At 37.4% G+C, this 21000-nt stretch overlaps 1 protein-coding gene across 1 annotated transcript in view; it reads left to right on the top strand.

Annotated features, from left to right (window-relative positions):
* Nucleotides 1-21000, top strand: part of Usp24 (ubiquitin specific peptidase 24) — a 132771-nt gene that overhangs the window by 26837 nt on the left and 84934 nt on the right. The window contains exons 3-11 of the mRNA XM_050136087.1: nt 882-949; nt 5857-6000; nt 6523-6645; nt 12533-12568; nt 13268-13333; nt 15572-15637; nt 18805-18879; nt 19449-19607; nt 20538-20652. Coding sequence (XP_049992044.1) covers nt 882-949; nt 5857-6000; nt 6523-6645; nt 12533-12568; nt 13268-13333; nt 15572-15637; nt 18805-18879; nt 19449-19607; nt 20538-20652 — 852 coding nt within the window. The remainder of the gene's footprint in view (nt 1-881; nt 950-5856; nt 6001-6522; nt 6646-12532; nt 12569-13267; nt 13334-15571; nt 15638-18804; nt 18880-19448; nt 19608-20537; nt 20653-21000) is intronic.

The following is a 21000-nucleotide window of genomic DNA, read 5'->3' as shown; positions in this document are numbered from 1 at the left end:
GCAAAGGAGATGGGAAGAATGCATAGTTTATGAAACATGATTAAATGTAAGATGCATCAAAGGAAATATTTTGACTAGTCTTGGATTTAATCCCAACAGACATCTATGGTCCATTTAGTATTGATTTCCCAACACTGTTAGGATGCTAGGCAGGAGTTCTGAAAAATAGAACTGCTTATCAGTATTCCCAGTGATAAAATTCATTACTAAGTTTAAGAGAGAAAAGCATTTCGGACCCAAGGGAGATAGTTGTCTCAGTGGGTAAACGCCCTCCAAATCTAACAACCTGAGTTCAAATCCTGAGACCCAGATGGTAGAAGAAAACCTGTTCCTCTAAGTTTTCCCCCCAACCTCCATATACATGCATCACTCCACCCCTACAGGAAATAAATGTAAACAGAAATTTAAAAAGCAATGCATTCTTCCTTTGAATAACTTTTGCAGTAGGTTCTTCCAGTCACTTAGCACTCATTACTTGCTGTATGTGTTATGCCAGATACAGTTCTTTGTTTTATTTACAGAGATCATTTAAATGCTTTAGAAAAGAGTAACTTGGGCATTTGTTTCAAATATCTGTGCTTTTATAAATAGCTGTTTAGGCAATTAGTGACTAGAAAGTAACTGCTGCTGTTTTATCACGTCCCACAAGTTATTGTGCCATGGAGACATAAGACCATCCATTTCAGTTTTAATTAGTGTCTGAATGCTCTGATTGTTTCTCAGCCTGCTACTTTAGCAAATGTCTGCATCTGCTTTTAATAATTGCTTAAGAAACATGATTTTGTGATAAAGATCTTTGATTCAGTTTGAATAAACATACAGTGTCTACAAAAAGCACTTTAAATCTACACAAATCATATCCTTTTATTTATCTAACCAAGGTCTTTCAGAGTCCGATGAGAACTGCAAAAGATTTATGGAGCGGTGTATGCCTGAGGCATTTAAGAAGGTAAGGAAATACGCTGATTTGATTGCTAGTAGAAGCAAAGGTGGCTGAACTTTTGGTTTTAGTTTTAGATGTTTATACATAAAATCAGCTCATGAATCTTCTTCAACTGAGGAATTCTCTAATATGAAATAAGCTTTGAACTTGAAAGTTACCAGTAATTTACTTATATTTGTTTATATTTACCTTTGGTTAACTCTCTTACTTCGTAATATTTAATGGTTAAAGAATAGATTAATTTAATTATAATACGATATTATGTAGCTTAGTAAAGTAAAGGTTGTGGCATTTAGAATATTTAGTATTCATTACACAAATAGGAGCTACTTCATTTTTTTAATTATTATTTTTTTGAGATTATAATATAATTATATCATTTCCCTTCTTTTTTCCTCCCTCCAAATCTCCCTTATACTTTATCCAAACCCTCTCATGTACTTCCCCCTTGATTTCTTTCAAATTCATGGCCTCTTTTTAAAATTATTATATGCATGTGTGTGTGTGTGTGTGTGTGTAGATGGATGGATGGACAGACTTGCTCAGACTATATGTTTTCAGGGCTGACTATTTGGTACTAGGTAACCAATTAATGTGCTGTTCCCTGATGAAGACTTATTTCTCCTGCTCTTAGCATTCTGTAGTTGTCTGTAGTCTTTGTGCAGGGTTGCAGCCTTGAGTTTTCCACCTTCTTCATGTTTGCTTGTCTATTGTCGCCAGCCTTGTTCAGCTCAAATTTATGCAGCCATAGTGCTGCATAATTTATGCAGAGTGATGAGACTCTATGGTGTAACTTTTGACATTTCTAGGAGACACAGTCTTACAGCTATCTCCTTGTTCACTGACTCTTAGAATCTTTCTGACCCCTCTAATTAGGGAGGTGGAGGAAAGAGATACAGAAGAAATAGGGAAGAGAGCAAGGATGTCTGAAAAGTATACTCTCAACCTACAAAGAAGAAAAACTAATAGACAGGCATTGGTATATAAATATGCACATATAGTTTAAATGATAATTTGCCATCTGAGTTGACAGTGCTCCCCTCAAAAGCCCTAGACAATCTAACAGAAATCCCAACACCAGACACGAGAAACCCAGGGTTGTTCAAAACATCATAGGCTATTCTGTTACCCTTGGTAGCATCCTACACAGATGGAGCTAAGTCCCTATTGAAGAAAACACTATGTACTTCAGATACAGGGCTCAAAGGCCTCCTGAATGCCTCTTGCCTAAAGACTAGCTCTTATTCTAGTGGAAGGCTCCATGAAAGCTTCCTAAGGAGGGAAGCAATCAGCTATGATACTTATAACCCACAACAATGACCAGCATGGTATTATAACCCTAAGGGTTTCAGTAGTTGTGTTCATGTACCTTGATGGTAACCAACAATACTCGTTAATACTCAAGAGGGATATCATGCCCGGTCATGGAAACCTAGCCAGACATCCAGAGCTAGTGATATCATGGTTCTTAGAGGAGAACCTACAACTACCGCTTTACTAAGCCAGCATAATCCCTAACTACATTCTACATATTTGTTCTTAGACCTACCTACAGATGAGTGCAGTCTTCACCCCTTCTCTTTGCAGCAGATGGAGACCGTTACAGAAAACCAATCAAAATGCAGTTATAGAGCCCAGTTACAACACAAGCCCCGCACACACCTAAGGCTCAGGCTTCATTATGCTTATTGTTTTACTAAGGTAGAAATGTATTTTAAACTACTGAAAATTTGTTCTTCCTGAAAAAAAAAATGACACGAATGAGAACATCTCTTGTCAAAACCAGGGTGATAGGTTTGTTCCTCATTCTGTCACATCTCTCAGACAGCAGTTTTCTTCAAAGTGCAAATAGGAGACCACAGGCTAGCATTTCTAAAAAGCAGTCTGACTCAGCCTAATTTCTCAGTTCAGGACCTGAGTCTTATTCCTCACAAGAGAAAGGACTGTGCTGTAGATATTGCTGCTTCCCTAGCAGAAAAATAAGTGCTTGTGCCCTTAGCTAAATAGATGAATGAGTGTTCCAGTGTCTTGTACTTAGCATTCTGCATTCATTTTTGTCTAATAAGCAAATTAAGTCATTAGACCTACAGATGGATGAAGTTTGTATTTATCTTAAAACTCAATGACACAAATGATCTATTTGTAAAACAGTTATTCCCATCTGCACTTTGGTATAAACATTCCTTGATTCAAGGCTTAAATAATAACAATATTAATTTAAGAAACAAAAATGGTTTAATCATTGAAAGAAAGGAATAAATCTCTTTTAGGATATCATTTGGGTGGAGATTATTTAAATTAAGGTCTGTCTTTAGATGAATTTGTTCACCATTTTATAATTTTGAATAGAACATGCTCTTAATATATTATAACTTTAAAAGTAGCAGACTTCCTTAGCATACATTGACATGTGTCATAGTATGATCTTATGTTTACAGAGAAAGAAATGCATGTTTATTTAGTCATGGGAAATATCTTAATAGTTTAAAAAACAACCTTTAGGAGCCAGAGTTTGCTCAGCTGCTAAATGCTCTTGCTGTTCTTGCAGAGGACCAGAGTTTGGTTCCTAGCACCCATGTCAGGCAAATATTTGTAACTCTAGCTCCAGGGGACATGACACCCTCTTCTGGCCTCCACAGGTACCCACACACACCTGCAGATATACACACAGACACACACATGCACATAAATAAAACATTCAACAAATCTTTAACAAAGAAAGCAGACTTTTGGTCAAGGAGCTCCAGATCCAGGAAGTTCTGAGCGAGTTTCATATTCAATGTGTAATAATCTAACTCAGAATAGAGCTGCTTAGGAGAGCTGATGTATTATTCCCTTAGCTGATAATGGCACGTTAATGAACAGTCAAATCTGGTTGGTTGTTTTTGTCTGAAATCATGAGCACAGATATGCTGAATTGTGTGATTCTATTGTATGAATTCCCAAAAGTTAAATTTTCTCATGGTTTAGAACTGCAGAGAAGGCTCTCCTTCCTAACATTAGGAGTGCTTTCTTTGGTTAACTCAGAAGAGTAGTAGAGTTGTGTGTGCCTCCAGAAAACTTGGCAAGATTTAATCCATTTGGTGCTGCTTTGTCTAGTACTTCCTAGGGTGAGGCTTTCCTTGCCTCTAGTGTTTCTAGATGATAGGGTGCTGATAGCCTGCCTGGAGAAGGGACCGGAAAGGGACTTCGTTGTCTTCTGTAGTCTTGACCTATCACCTTCCAGCCAACTTCCTGCCAGAGGAAATGCAGTTCAGGTTGGCTACAGTACCCGTCTTCTATACAGGGTGCTGCTTGTCTCTCTTTTAGACGGTAGAAGAACTTCATGTTAGAATGAAAAGATGACAATAGAGTGGTATATTTTAATGTTGAAATCACCTTTTAAGGTGTAATTTTTAGGTATAGGAACACTATATAGCCAATCTTGGGGGAAAAAAAGATAATGCCTCACCAGTTTATATAGATGTAGTCTTTGGATTTTTGCTCATTTGAACCAACATTGAAGGTGGTTGGTGTTTTGAAAATGTAGAACTGAAGTCCCTCTCTGTAACTACTGAAATCTGGGTTTGTCCAGGCTGCCTTTTTTTTCTTTCAGGTTTCAGTGTGACCAAAGTTAGTTTTTATTGCACAGTATTTTCCTTCTAAAGGAAAATCTTCCAGAAACATGGAACTAGGGAGAGCTTGGTGGCACACACCTATAACTCCAGCGTTTGGGAAGCTAAGTTGGAGGATTTGGAGTTGGAGGCTATCATGACCTGATACATCCAGTTTCAAAATCAAACACCAGATCCCCAAAACATCAACAATGAAAAAAGAAAGCACTAGTTAACAAAACAAACAAAATACCTATGGAGCCATTCTAGACATTTAAGGGCAGCCCTTGTTTTTTTCCATTCCCTGAACTGGCAGTTAGTCTTGAACTAGACATCCTGAGGACTAAAGAATTGAAGGGTCCAGTTTCTCTTATTTTTAATGAATCTAAGAAATGGTCTGATTATATGATAGACCAAATAAAACATATTTGATATTTATGCCTAAAAACAGTAGATTGCAATATCTTATTATTTTGAGCTGTTTTAGATTTCCTTAGCCATTTAAAAAGTTAACTATTACTTTTGCACATGCCAAAAAAGGAAATAAAAGTCCAGCAAATTAACTATTTACAAATTTATTCATGTTGAGGGTTATTGTTTAGCCAACCAATGGGAAGATACAGTCCCTTTTCTGAGATGTGAAAAAATGTGAATTAAATACATGTCTGAATTCTTGAAACATCATCCATATCTTAGATTCCAGTTCCATTGATTAATATTGACAACTTATCGACATTTTATAATGCCTGCATTTATAAAGTGCTTCCATGTTTGTTAAATCTTATGATCTTTGTAACATTTGAGTGAGCTGAGCAGAAACATCACTCTTGAGAATTCGAAACTTTGTTGAAGATCACAGCAGTTAGGAACCAGTAGTTTCCACAATAGATGTCAAACTTCTGCTTGATTGTGTTACTTAGTCTAACAAAGAACAGAAGAGCAAATTAAAAATTGTATTTTTAATCCTGGGCATGAGTGAGCACGTCTTTAGTTCCAGCACTCAAGAGACAGAGGCAGGTAGATCACTTTGACCTTGAGGCCAGCCTGGTCTACATAGTGAGTTCTAGGATAGCCAGGACTACATAGAGACACCATGAAAAAAAAAATGCTTTTGAACAAGCTGTTTTGATATAAAGAATTTAAAGTTCAAAACAAAACTTTGTAATGACTTTGAGATACTAAGGAAACTGGATCTTGGTTACTGGTCTTAAAGCCATCTGCATTCAAAAGGGTATTTTGGTCACTTGAAATTTACTTGATAAACTGTGTTTCTTGTCTATTGTCCAAGTGAAACTCTAGATTTCCCCTTTCTTTTTGTAGCTTCTGACATCAAGTGCTGTTCACAAGTGGGGTACTGAAATTCATGAAGGAATCTACAACATGTTGATGCTACTGATAGAATTGGTTGCAGAGAGAATAAAACAGGATCCAATTCCCATTGGTCTCCTAGGCGTGCTTACAATGGTATAGTATCTTGAAAATGAAGTGCGCGACTCTCTTTGTTTTGATTTAATCGATGATAATTTGCTAATCTTCCACCTGTAATTAATAACAAATGATACTTTATTATGAACAATATGAATTTAGCCACCAGAGTCCTTGCCTTTTAGCTTAAGAGCAGAGCAGGCATCGTGTTCGGAAGAAAAGCCTCTCTAGTTTTAATGAACTTTCAGAAGCTTTCCCTGATGACTCCAATTAGTCCCATTTTAAACACATTTACAGAGGGTTGTGCGTTTTCTTCAGCTCTCTCCTCACCTTCATGGTCTCCCCTTCTGTCGTCTGACTGTACCCGAGGCAGCTCTTGCCACTCAGGGATGCTGGTGTTGCCTGAAGTCAGAGCTTTCACCCCGCTAGCACCGTGCCAGTCCTTCACTCCTGAGCTACCCAGAGCCTGCGTTTTGCCAGTGTTATATTTTTATCTTCTTTTCTAATGCTAATATGTTGCTATAAAAGTAGGTAATATTTTCCTGTTCTTTTTGAATCTAGGCTTTCAATCCTGATAATGAATACCACTTTAAAAACAGAATGAAAGTGTCTCAGAGGAATTGGGCAGAGGTGTTTGGAGAGGGAAACATGTTTGCTATTTCACCTGTATCTACGTTCCAAAAGGTAAATTCAGTTTCTTTTCACCCTTTTAATCATAAATATATTGAAAATTTTTCTGTGCTATAAAACTGACAATTTGCGTAGAAGAGTTAAATTCATCTGGAAATACAGATATATATTTATGTGATTTATAGAACTGAGAATTCTTAAAAATGACTTATGTTTTCATATAGCTGTTAAGTAATGTTATGAAGAATTTTTTCATCTGAAATTATATCAGAACTACAGTTTAATTGATATCCCACTTTTCTAGAGGTATTTCAGAGTAAAGCGTTCAAAATTACTTGAAATAACTAATTCTACCTAAAAAAAAAAAAAACCAACTTGTCATCAGTGTTATCTAGAATTTTCTTGCAAACACCGCAAGCATTAAAACTTTTGTTTTTACAGTTCCAGATCCAATGTCTTTTTGATATAAAAAGGTCTACAGTGTGGCAGTAACGGTATACCAGCAAGAAGTGCATAATCTAAATAGTTCTCTAATTCAAATAGTTGAAAGAAGTCCATTTTAGTTGTTAGGAAAGGAGTCTTTTTTTTGTTTTGTTTTGTTTTGTTTTTTCGAGACAGGGTTTCTCTGTGGCTTTGGAGTCTGTCCTGGAACTAGCACCTTAGACCAGGCTGGTCTCGAACTCACAGAGATCCGCCTGCCTCTGCCTCCCGAGTGCCGAGTGCATTGCCCGGCCTAGGAAAGGAGTCTTTTACCAAAAAAAAAAAAGAAAAAAAAAGAAAGCTGTCGCTCCTTAAAAAAATAACTAATTTTTTAAAAGAAGGAAACTATCTTTTTCATTATATATACCAATCTAAGTTCCCACTCCCTGCTCTCCTCCAATCCCTTCCACAAACCCTCCCACCCCATCCCCAACCAATTCTCAGAGAGGATAAGGCACTTTGCTTTGGGGAAAGTCCAAGGCCCTCCCTACTATATCTATGCTGAGCAAGGTATCCGTCCAAAGAGAATAGGTTCCCAAAAAGCCGGTACATGCTGGAAAGGTGTCTATTATCCTAATAGAAGAGAAGTTTGATTTGAGCTATATTTTTTCTCTTCTCCCTTCCCTTCCTTCCCTCTCCCTTTCTACTCTCTTCTGTGACCCCCACGCTCCCAGTTTACTCAGGATATCTTGTCTTTGTCTTTTTCCTCTGTAGATCCATGTATGTCTCTCTTAGGGTCCTTTTGTCTAGGTTCTGTAGGATTGTAAATTGTAGGTTGATTTTTCTTTGCTTTATGTCTAAAAGACACTTATGAGCGAGTACATATTATGTTTGTCTTTCTGGGTCTGGGTTATCTCACGCAATATGGTTTTTTTTCTAGATCCATCCATTTGCCTGCAAATTTCAAGACATCATTATTTTTTCCGCTGAGTAGTACTTACTCCATTGTGTAAATGTACCACATCTTACTTATCCATTCTTCAGTTGAGGGGCATCTAGGTTGTTCCAGGTTCTGGTTACTACAAATAATGCTGCTATGAACATAGTTGAGCACATGTCCAAAAGTGGTATTGCTGGGTCTTGAGATAAATTGTTTCCTAATTTTCTGAGAAATTGCTGTACTGATTTCCAAAGTGGTTGTACAAGTTTACACTCCCACCAGCAATGGAGGAGTGTTTCCTTTACCCTACATCCTCTTCAGCATAAGCTGTCATTAGTGTTTTTGATCTTGGCCATTCTTACAAGTATAAGATGGAATCTCAGAGATGTTTTGATTTACATTTCTCAGATAACTAAGAATATTGAGCATTTCCTTAAATATCTTTCAGCCATTTGAGATTTGTCTGTTGCGAGTTCTCTGTTTAGGTCTACACCACATTTTTTGTTGGATTATTTATTCTTTTGATGCCAAGTTTCTTGAGTTCTTTGTATATTTTGGAGACCAGACCTCTCTCTGATATGGGGTTGGTGAAGATCTTTTCCCATTCTGTAGGCTGTCGTTTTGTTTTGTTGACCGTGTCCTTTGCTTCTCAGTTTCAGGAAGTCCCATTTATTAATTGTTGCTCTCAGTGTTTGTACTGCTGGGGTTATATTTAGAAAGTGGTCTTCTGTGCCAGTGAATCAAGTGTACTTCCTATTTTCTCTTCTATGAGATTTAGTGTGGTTGGTTTTATGTTGAGGTCTTTGATTCATTTGGACTTGAGTTTTATGCATGACGATAGATAAGGATCTATTTTCATTCTACATGTTGATATCCAGTTATGCCAGCACCACTTGTTAAATATACTTTCTTTTTTCCATTTTATAATTTTAGCTTCTTTGTCAAAAATCAAGTGTTTGTAGGTGTGTGGATTGATAGCTGGGTCTTCGATTCAATTCTATTGATCCTCCTGTCTTTTTTTATGCTAATAATTATGTTTTCATAACTGTAACTCTATAGTAGAGTTTGAAGTCAGGATGCCTCTAGAAGTTTCTTTATTGTATAGGATTGTTTTGGCTATCCTGGGTTTTTGTTTTTTTCCATATGATGTTGTGTGTTGTTCTTTCGAGGTCTGTAAAGAATTTTACTGGGGCCGGGCGGTGGTGGCGAACCCCTTTAATCCCAGCACTTGGGAGGCAGAGGCAGGCGGATCTCTGTGAGTTCAAGGCCAGCCTGGTCTACAAGAGCTAGTTCCAGGACAGGAACCAAAAGCTACGGAGAAACCCTGTCTCGAAAATAAAAAAAAAAAAAAAAAAAAATACTGGGATTTTGAGGGGCCTTGCATTGAATCTGTAGATTGCTTTTGGTAAGATTGCCATTTTTCCTATGTTAATTCTACCTACCCAAGAGCATGGGAGATCTTTCTATTTTCTGGTGTCTTCTTCAATTTCTTTCTTCAAAGATTTAAAGTTCCTGTCATGCAGGCCTTCCACTCGTTTGGTTAGAGTTACTCCAAGATAATTGGAGTAACCCAATTGAGAGAGCAAACAGAAGATAACATCAAACCAGGGCTGGTAGACATCTAACAGAAATCCACTGGGGAAGCCTCTACTGAGGCAGCCAGCTGGAGTTCCCAATGCAGTGTCCTAGGCAGAGCAGAGTGTCTCCCTAGGTGAGGCTTCTAAGTAAAAGAAGAAATAGCAAATCAGCCATTTATAATCACCCAACAAAAACTGACTGGGAAAACCTTGAACAGTTTATGCTGGGGTTCCTGATCGAAAGTCCCAGGCTGAGTAGAGTTCATCTCCAGGGATGAGCTTTTTACCTTCTCTTTCCTACTGTAGGCATTTTTATACTGTAGGATAAATAGAGCAATCAGGCTTGGAAGTAATTTACTTTCTAGTTGTTGGCAAGGACACAGTGATTTTAATACCGTTAGTTGTTTGCTGCTTTCCTTTCTTACAAAGTGAAGGGACCAGCCTGCTCCAGAACAGGCAACTGGAGGAGACGAGCTCCTTGTTCCCAGAGTCAGCTTTCAACAAGCTTAAAGTATAACAGTTTACCAGTCTAATGTGCACTACTTCACAGTAGTGCAGCAGAGACAATGTGAAACACAACATGCAGTGTATTAGCGTTTGTTGTAATTCTAGCCTGTGTGTGGAATGTGGAGGAGGGATTAGCTAGTACAGTGCTGCTTTCAACACACTTCTAGCACTGAGTGGCAAGAATGGTGATTTAATCCCACAATAACTTGTGAGTTAGGTACTCTTTTATTCTCATTTACAAATGAGAATAAAAACCACTTAAGTACTTCACCAGGGGCAAGTACCAAGGTATAAGAAGAATTTATGCAGTCAAGAAATTTAAACTTACACAGTCTGCTTTTCTTAAATACTAAACAGGTGAGAGAGAAGTCAACAGACATTTTCCTCTTCATTTCTACTACTGAGACAGAAAAGTTTAGTCTTCCTTTGTCCTCTTTTTCCCACAGGGGATTTAGTTCTCCCATCAAGGCCCTGGCCTCTCATGATTAATGTTTTATATCACGTCTGGCACTTTTCAGCCATTATCTTTTAGTGAATTACTTTTTCTCTGTCAGTCTTTTTGTTTGAAACTTCGATTGGATATGTTAGACTGTCTCATTCTGTCTTCCATGTTACTTCATCTTTTCCATCTGTCTCTTTGTGCTTTGTGCTTTTTTTCCTGTGTCTATAATTTAGTTTCCTTTTATTTTTTTCCTATTTGTATTTAGTTTGCAGATTTAAATCTTTAACTTCAATAATATGTGTATTTTGTTTGTTTTGTTTTTAGACAGGGCCTCATAGGCTGGCCCTGAATTCCTGATCTTCCTGCCTCTGCTTCCCATCTATTAGGATTTCAGGGATTACTTACCACTTACTATTATTGGTCCTTCACTGCTACCCAGCTTTGGTCCAGACCCTCTTCTCTTGATACTATACTCTCTTGTCAAGAATGTCCTCTCTTCTCATTGCTGTAAATGTCACTTTAATGATGACAGCTTCAGTTTATCTTTGTGGTTCAAATTCTTTTATGAGCATACCTGATAAGAAGTCAACCATCTCCTCTTAACTGCCACACAGTTCTCAGGAGTCACATGCCTTCAGGGGCCCTGCTGCCTGCCCTGCCTCTCTTTTTCCTCTGAGTAAATAACATCACTGTCTATCTCAGGGTTCAAGCTAAACCAGAGTTGCCAAAAACATCCTATTTTCTTAGCTTCTGTATTAATTCGTAAACACATATTTTTATTTAAAGCCCAGTCATGCCTTCAGAGACCACTCAGTCTTCTGCAGCCGTTCTGTTCCACACACCACCTGTCCTATTTTGTACACTGCAGTAGTCTTCTACCTGGGAGGTCTGAATTCCTCCCAATCTTCTGTTCTTTCATGCCGTTGTTTTCTCATCAGAACTGCAAAGGGCTATCTTAGAATGGAAAACCCACATTACCATTTCTTAAAACACTTTGTTGCTGTCCTGGCCTTTACTTCAGTATGCAGTTTCCCCTGTGTCCTCTCCACAGCTCCTTCATCCGTGTCCTTTTGCACAGCTCCTTCACCTGTGCAGCCTGGTTGAAATTTCTCATAGTGTTTTACACAGTGAAATCTTCTGCCTTCTCCAAATAGACTTACTTGGCCTCTCTGCTCAGACTATCCTTCATTGTCTCGTACAGCTCTTTCATGAGCCCCACTCTGCTAAACAAATCTTCTATTCTTTAAATGACCCTTTGCCTTTGTTTTACAAGATGATTTAGCACAGTTTGAATTGCTTGTATATGTGGTAATTTTTCATTTTTTAACTACTGAAATATGAGCTCTGTGAAATAGGTGTGACATCTCTTCCCGTCTAAACCTAAGACCCAAGTGCCGAGATAATGAAAAGAGAGAAAACAAGAGAAAAGAAAGAGCTTGTTTAAGGGCATTAATGATAAATCTGGGACTTAACTTTACTCTCTGAATTCTAGTTGTCTATTTTTTAGGTAATAATTTTTAATTTAAAATTTTCGGCCATGTGTTATGATATGCTCTTGACATCTCCAGCACTTGGGAAGTAGAAACAGGAGTGTAAGGAATTTTAAGGTAGTCTCAATTGCCTAGTAAATTTAAGGGCAATCTGGGCTACTTGAGACCCTGTTTTAGAAAACCACCGTAAATAAAATAATTTTCTTAGAGAATTTAACTTGAGTTATTCTATTCCTTGGAGAACTCAAACAACAATTTCCAACTGCTCCCAGATGCATGAATGTTCCTGATATGAGAATCCCATAAAGGTCTAGATTTATTGCTTCAAAATTATAATATCAGAGACTTTGAAAATCTAAATGTATATGCTTCAAAGATTGTTATATACAGTAATGTCAAAGACTTATATTACGAAATATTTCCGAGAGACTTTTAAATTATGTTCTAGATGTTAATGCTTTTTTATTTTCAGATTTCTCATTTAGGAAATAAAAAAAACTGCCAAGATTAATAATGAGAAAACTTTTATATTACCATATTAATTTTGACCTTTTTTTCCTCACAGGAGCCTCATGGATGGGTTGTGGACTTGGTAAATAAGGTATATATACTTTATTATTACTTTGGTTTTGAGATACTATTCCCATTTTCTAATGTGATTCCTGATAGCTGGGTATTTTAAACAAATGATAATTACTGAGAATAATCAAATATTATTTTTCTGTTGCTGTGATGAAATGCCATGATCAAAAGCAGCATATAGAAAAGAGTTAGTTTTGGTTCACAGTTGAGGGACAGAGTCTATAAGGCTGCAGAAGGCATGGCAGCAGGAGACAGAAGTAGGAAGCTGACTGATTACATCTTAGGCACATACAGGAACCAGTGGGTAAGAACAGGAAGTGGGATGAGGCTGTAAATCCTTAAAGCCTGCTTCCAGTGACATACTTTTTCTAGCAAGGCTGCACCTCCTAAAGGTTTCATAGCCTCTTCAAACAGTGCCACCAACTAGGGACCACATATTCAAATGTGTAAGCTTATGGGGGATATTTCTCATTCAAACACCACACATCAGAACGTTTAACTGAGGAGGAATGTGGTGTGGCTCCTCCATTTGTGTATGTGATATACACAACTGAACGTCAGGTTTGGGGTACACCTTAGGAACCTTAGAATTATATTCCTAGTGTTCCAAGAGCAATCTCACAGAGCATGGTGGTAAAGTAAAATATTAGCCTTAATTCTTTGCTGAAATTATTACTGTAGAGTATTTCTAAATTAATTCATGCCTGTTTCTTTTCAGTTTGGAGAACTAGGTGGATTTGCAGCAATCCAAGCCAAACTCCATTCAGAAGATATAGAACTTGGGGTGAGTTAAATCACTCACTACAGTTAATGTATAGGAACACTTTATTTGGGTTGATACACAGCTAGGAGACATGATCTGAATACAGCAAGTTAAATACTAAGGTTGATCAGGCTGGGGAGAAGCTGTCATTATAGTGCTTGTTGTGCAAGTGTGAGAACCTGTTTTTGATCCTAACGCCCACATGCTTGAAATAACAGCACTGGGAGACACACAGGCAGATCACTGGGACATACTGTTCACCATAATTGGATTGATGCAGAAATGATGTGCTGAAGTACCATCTTTAAGTGTTAAAAATTGGGCAGTTCCTATAGGACAAGTAATCAACTCTCCTGGTCCCTCTTTGGAAGAAGGCAGAGTGTTAATCAGGAAGAGAAACTGATAGTGTGGAAAGAGACTGACCTTGCTGCCACAAGTCGGAAGCCTTGTCTTGAGAAGCCTTGAGAGTCACTGAGGCTGTTGGATTGTCATTTGATCCTTATTGAGTATTAATTATGATGAAAATGGCTTTTGACATGAAAGATAATAGTGATTTGAAAAAGAAAAGAAAACAAATCTCTTCAGAGACAGTTTTGTCTAGTTTATTTGTTTCTCAAGAACTTGCTGTTTAGGCATTGAGTGATGTTAGAAATTAGCTTCATTTCTCGAGAGTGTTGAAAACATTAAATAATTTCCTAGTCTTTAAACACCAAAGAACACCCCCAAATTTCTACCATACCTGAATGAACACTGGGGATGGACACATATAGGATTGAAGATTTATTCTCTATTGTATTAAATGTTCTGGAGTTAACAGCCCTCTCCAAATTGTCCTTTAGGCCAGACCATTTTCCAAAATAACTCTTTGTGGTTACGGGGGTGGGGGGCTGGGTCATAGGGAGTAGGAGGGGGAATTGTACATTGAGGAGCTAGTGCACTCAGCTCTTATTTCCAAAATAAGTATAATTAAAATTTCATGGTAAGTTCCTGATTTCTGACCAGTTAAGGTGATTGTGTCCCAGAATAAATTTAGGTCATATGATAAGACTGTTTAAGTCGTATTTTTTTAACTTGAAAAATATTGGGAAAAATAGTCTCATCCCCACCAGTTAAAAACATCTACAGTAAAAATGAAACTGGTCTGTCCTATACATACACCTACAGCCTGTGTTCTCATCCCGTGCCTTCTGTTTTCTCTTCCTTCTCCCTTTCTCTAAAACAAGTGTTGCAAGGCTGTACACAGTAGTACATTTTCATTTATGTTATAGGCCATTAATGTTCTTAGTGCTCCAGGCTACTTTTACAAAGGCTGTACTGTGATGCACTTGCTTGTTAAAGTCATTGGATTGTTTGTTGGTTTTTATTACTGCAGAAAATGTTCTTTATATATGTCTTCACATACATGTTTTTAAAGGATCAGTTCTTTTAAAGACTATACGTTTTTAAAATTGCAGTTGATGGCTAAATCTTCCAAAAAACTAACAACACGAGTCTGTGCTCATACAAACCCATTTTACACTATGACTGATAATGCTAAATAGTTTTTTAATTTGTGATTTTCTAATATAATTGACAAAAATGGTATTTTGTTATTTAGTATGCAGTGCTCTGGTATTCGTTAACTAGTACATTTTTCCATGTGATTAATGTCTGTTTGCATTTCATCTGTGAATTGATATTTTAGATCTCAAGTAGTACATTATTAATTTTAGAAAATTTAATAAACTAATTTTTCTGTGAGTGTACATGTATGTATGCACATGGTCAGAAGAAATCTTGGTAATACATGGATCTTGAGGATTGAACTCGGTTAGTCAGGTTGGGTTTCAGGGACCTTTACCTCTCTCTAAGCCACCTTGCCAGCCTTATTTGTATTCATGATGTCAGAAATTACAAAATTCTGCAGAATCATACTTTTCCATAATGGCTTAAAAGTTTTTCAGACTTACTTAGGAAACATTCTCCTACTTCAAAGTTATATTTTTCTTTTTATGCTTTTTTTAATTTTTAAAACGTGATTCTTGATTTAACAAGTTTTTGTTTTGTTTTGGTTTTTCGAGACAGGGTTTATCTGTAGTTTTAGAGCCTGTCCTGGAACTAGCCCTTGTAGACCAGGCTGACCTCGAACTCACAGAGATCCACCTGCCTCTGTCTCCCAAGGGCTGGGATTAAAGGCGTGCGCCACCACCCTTGGATTTGCTTAATTTTAAAAGATCGAAATGCTCACATTTCACTCTGGTCTTTACTGTCCTCTCGCAGGCTGTCTCAGCGCTGGTGCAGCCCTTAGGGGTATGTGCAGAATACTTGAACTCCTCCGTGGTACAGGTATGATTAAGCCATTTATATCATGGTCAAAGACATGGCAAATATTAACTTTTGTTATTGGGTTGTTCAGAATGGTGCTTAATATAGAATAACTTCTGGTTTTCAAAATGATTGCCCTTTTAGTAAAAATATTGTCAGAAAGTAAGTTTTCTAAGTGTAGGATGCTCTCTAACTTTGGGGCTTTTCTAAAAAGACTGATTTTTATCAAATGTGATTTCTTAGTGTTGTCTTTTTTATAAAGAAGGAGTGTGTGTAGACGGAGGCCACTTGTTTGTTCCCAGCTGCCCAGACCTGAAATAATCACACAGGAACTATATTAATTACAATACTCTTTGGCCAATAGCTGAAGCATATTTCTAGCTAGCTCTTACATCTTATATTAACCCATTCCTGTTATTTTATATTTTACCATGGGGCTTATGGTTTACCAGTACAGTTTGTAGGGGTCTGTCTCCTTCAGTGGCTCCATGGCGTCTCTCTGACTCCACCTACTCTCTCGGTATATCTCTTCTAGCCTGGCCATATTCTGCTCTGCTATACGCCAAAGTAGCTTCTTTATTAACCAATGGTAATAAAAAATATTCACAACATACAGAGGGGAAACCCACATCAGAAACCCTGTCTCCTTCACAGGATTGTTTCTGGGTTTATTGCCTTATGGGTTCTACTAGATTAGTTTTGATTGTCAGTTAGGTATGCTTAGTGCCTGGTCTCTCTTTTGAATAATCGCTTAGCAACATATCATGTTTGATTTCCTTCCTTTGAGAATTATAATTCATCAAGTCATAAAGTAGTCAAAACTGTGAGTGTTCAGTTTTGTGTGTATGCATGCAAGTGTACACGCACTGCACTGGAGGCCAAGGAATCAGCATTAGCATTCTTCCTCTATTGCTCTCCACCTCATTCATTCATTATCCATTTATCTGTCTGTCCGCCTGTCTGACTGTCTATTTATTTATTTATTTATTTATCTGTCTATTTATTTATTTATTTATTTATTTATTTATTTATTTATTTGCTAGAGACAGGGTCACTCACAGAACCTGGAGCTCACTGAGTGGCTGTCTAGCTGGCAGTGAGCTCCAGGATTTTCTGGATTGCAGGGATACACTACCACTTTAAAGAGGGGAGGGTCCTGCGTGTCTGAAACCAGGTCCTTATAATTGTATAACAAGCTCTTTACTCATTAATGCATCTTTCTTGCACCTTGAGTATTCAGTTTTCTAATGCTGAAGACCTATTATACTTTCTTGTTTCCCTCTGTTTCAGTAAGTTAACAAACAAAATGTCTTATCAGAATTCGTCCATTTTTAATTTTCTTTCTAAGTAAAGTTTTTAAACGCTTGCATAGATTGTTGAAGTCGCATCAAGCATAGTGCCCCTTGGGGGTCCCTGTTTCTATATGTACTATTCAATTTTGCAAGTACACCATTCTTTGGAGGACATTTTAACTGGAATGATACCATTTTCTTTAGTATGTGTGAGAAATTGCTGCCATTTCTAAATGTTAAGTGCTTTCTTTAGATATGAAAATAATATGTAAAGATTTTTAAGGAAATAAGGCAATGTTTAGATATTTTCTTAATTCTATATATTAAGTTCTTTAGAAATGTCTAAGGTCGGTTTATTAAGCATATCAACATAAAGTTTTTTGTTATGCTTTCATTTTTGAGATGGGGTGTCATGTAGTTCAGGCTAGCCTCAAATTTACGACGTAGTCAAGGATCTTCCTGCTTCCACCTCCTGAGTGATAGGATTACAGGTATATACCACCACATCAAATTTATTCAGTACTGGGCTCAACCCTAGGACTTCATGCTTACCTGGCAAGTATTCTTATCAGCTCTAATCAGTAGTTTAGTAGCTGAAAGATGTAAAAGACAAAGTAAATTGAGTTTTTGAAATGATTATTAGTTATAATTAGTAATAATTTAATGATTCAAACTCAGGGCTGGAATTTAAATGTATGTATTCCGTGGAAGAAAATTTATCATAAATACTCTAAATGCTAATTAGTTGACTTTTTCAGAATTTGTAGATTGTGTATACATGCATGCACATATTAGGGCAGAGTATACTTAGAAAAATAAACTGGAGGAGTAGAAGATAGATCTACTATCATCTTTAGTTCTGCTGCTATGTCTAGGCCTAAGTTCGGTCATTTGTACACACACCGTGGACTATGTCAGCTGCTAATGTGTCTAGACCTAAGTTCGGTCATTTGTACACACACCGTGGACTATGTCAGCTGCCATAGATTGTCTCCATTACTTGTTCTTTAGTGTGACTTTAGAAGACGGTGCTCCTGTTCTCCCTCCTGCAGAATGGTGACATGAGCAGCACGTGTCTCACAGAGTTGCAGTGAGGATTACATGGCCTGACACATGCTGACAAGAATACTGACTCACACAGCCCACAGCCCTTCCTGCACTGTTGGCATCTGTGTGAAGGAAGAAATTCTTTCTAGATTATTGTCTGTTGTCATTTTCATTTACTGGCTATATGGTCTTTTCTCTGACAGCCAAATACTGTTTTTCTTACCTAATTTTTAAATTTTCTTATTTCATTGGAAGGGTCAGTTTACCTCTAGTTAATAATTTACCGTTTCTCCTAAAAAATTTTAGAGGTTCCCGTTCTGTAGCTGTGTGTCATGTATCTCATTCATAACAATACTAGTCTGTATGAGGCATGTTTTGCATAGTCTCTGCTTGCTTGTATCCATTTTTAAAAGTTACATATAAAATATTTACTTTGTTATAAAAATAATCATACCAGGCCTGAGATTCAGAGACAGGCAGATTTCTGAGTTAGAGACCAGACTAGTTCCAGGCCAGCCAAGTCTACATTGTGACACCTGTCTCCAACAAACAGACAAACAAACAAAGGGTATCTATATCTATTATTGTTTTAAAAGGGCAGTCTGTGTATCTTGAGTTGTTCTTCAGATGACTCTTAGATATAGTGAGAAGAACTGTGCTCATTTTACACTCATTTTAACTGAAGAGACAAGTTAAGGGCACTTGGGATGGTCAGCTAGTTAGTGGTGGCCCTGATGGCTAGAAGTCACACCTGTCTCTGTGCCCTCTCCTTTGTGAATGGCAGATAAGGAAATAACTACTCTAGCACAAATTCAGGAGTTCTTTTTAACTAGTGTTTTATGTTTACAGCCTATGCTAGACCCAGTCATCCTTACCACAATTCAGGATGTGCGGAGTGTTGAGGAGAAAGACCTCAAAGACAAGGTAATTACTCCCTAGCCAGGTAGAGCCTAGTGCTGGTTAGTCCGTGATAACAAAGCCAAGTCTTGGCAAGTTTCAGTGACATTGCTTACTGGATCCTGATGACATACTGGTCATATCAAATTAACTTGAAGTTTCCTGACCCTATCCAAAAAAGCTATTTTCAAAACAGCTGAGGATAGTGTCATCTAACTAAAGAGAATGAATATTGTATTCTCATGAGTGAAACTAAATAATTTTTCTAACGTGATTTTGATGGAATTAAAATCAGAATAGATTAAAATAATACTGATTATTTTTTTTAGATGTATCTGAAGTTGTTTAGAGGTATTTTAACACTGACGAAGACTTTTCTACTTTGAATCCCTTCTACAACAATTGCCCTTTCTTTTTCTTACTTCTCATAATGAGGAACTTTTACTTAGAAGCAAATATAGTTCATTGGTCATGTAAAATACAAGCTGTCTCCTGACCCTTGTACCCTATGTGTGTCATGAGAATTAATAGCCAGATGTTTTACAGTTTTTGTTTGCTGTCTGTTTGTTTGTTTTTCCATTTTTATTAAATGAAAGAGATTGGTTAGCATCCCCGAGCTCTTGTCTGCCATTAAGTTACTTTGCATGCGCTTTCAACCGGATCTGGTGACGATTGTTGATGACCTTCGCCTCGACATCCTGCTGCGCATGCTGAAGTCACCACATTTTAGTGCTAAGATGAATTCCCTCAAAGAAGTAAGTTTGTACCCGTTTCTCAGACTTGACTCAGATGTGGTTAGTAATATAAAGGAGATGGGAGAAAGAATAGTTTCTCTTGACCATGTAAGACAGAGATAACAGTGGTACTGTGTGCGAATTGTCTGTTAGTAAGGTCATATGTGTATTTTCAAGATTTACTACCTGAAAACATCATGAAATGTCCCACAGTATCACCCTTAGACTTTCCTAAGGGACAGTTGTTTTTATTTCAGATGTAATTCTATCTTCTCGCTGATGTTAGGACCAAAAACGAAGTGACTAATAATAGTGTGAGTCTAAGCAACATGCTGCAAATAATTTCCTCAGCCTCCTAGAGTTCACTTAGAACTGCACAAACAGTATGCTTGGCTCCAGGAACCAGTTAAACCAGTGCCATTCTGCCATGATTCCAGTCACTTTTCCTTTAGTTCGGGATTTTTGGCTCTATCCTAGACCATTTTAAGTTGAAAGAAGAATTTATTGAAAGGCTGATATATTTCACATATGTGAAGAATTTAATAACTAGACCATGAACTCAGTAAAGACACGTGAACAAATAGAATTTGACTGGACCACTGTCTGTAAAGAGGTCATGGCATGGATAGTTCACAAGCTGAATAACCTTAAGTTCCCGTCTCCAGAGAGGGATTGCTGCCTCTTCAGTTATAAAATGGGGAGGACAGTTGTGCTTGCAGTTTGGGTTAGAGCCAGTCATGGGTGGTCTAAGGATTAAGAAGAGTTGGTAATGATTCCATGTTTTTTTAAAGAGATCCCACCATTAGTAGTCTGTTAACCTTGAAGAAGTAAGTTGGTTTCAAAGTATTTGATTATCAAACTGAGCTATATATGTCTGTAAAATTGCTATACATATATGAGAGATGTTGATTATGCACATTTGATTCAGTCATGTAAATGCTATCATTTTAGGTAACCAAATTAATAGAAGATAGTACCTTATCCAAGTCTGTCAAGAATGCTATAGATACAGACAGATTACTGGATTGGCTAGTTGAAAACTCAGTTCTGTCAATTGCACTGGAAGGTAAGTTGCTTTGAAAAATAAAAATTTTCATGTATTGCGAGCTGTGCCATGTTGGGCTGCCGTGTTGGGAGTCACCTTTTTGGGCAACCCTGGTTGTAACTTGGTATGTTCCAGGGTAGGAGCCTGAGGATTAGAAATATTAGGTAGGGCCGGGCGGAGGTGGCGCACGCCTTTAATCCCAGCACTCGGGAGACAGAGGCAGGCAGATCTCTGTGAGTTTGAGGCCCGCCTGGTCTACAAGAACTAGTTCTAGGACAGGCTCCAAAGCTACAGAGAAACACTGTCTCATAAAACAAAAAAAAAAAAAAACCAAAAAAAAAAAAAAAAAAAAAAAAAAAAAAAAAGAAA

Source organism: Alexandromys fortis, unplaced genomic scaffold, assembly GCF_014885135.2.
Source record: "Alexandromys fortis isolate MF-2015 unplaced genomic scaffold, M_Fortis_MF-2015_v1.1 scaffold_13, whole genome shotgun sequence".
NCBI classification, from domain to species: Eukaryota; Metazoa; Chordata; class Mammalia; order Rodentia; family Cricetidae; genus Alexandromys; species Alexandromys fortis.
Note: the sequence above shows the minus strand (reverse complement) of the source record. Positions and strands in the feature narration are given on the sequence as shown.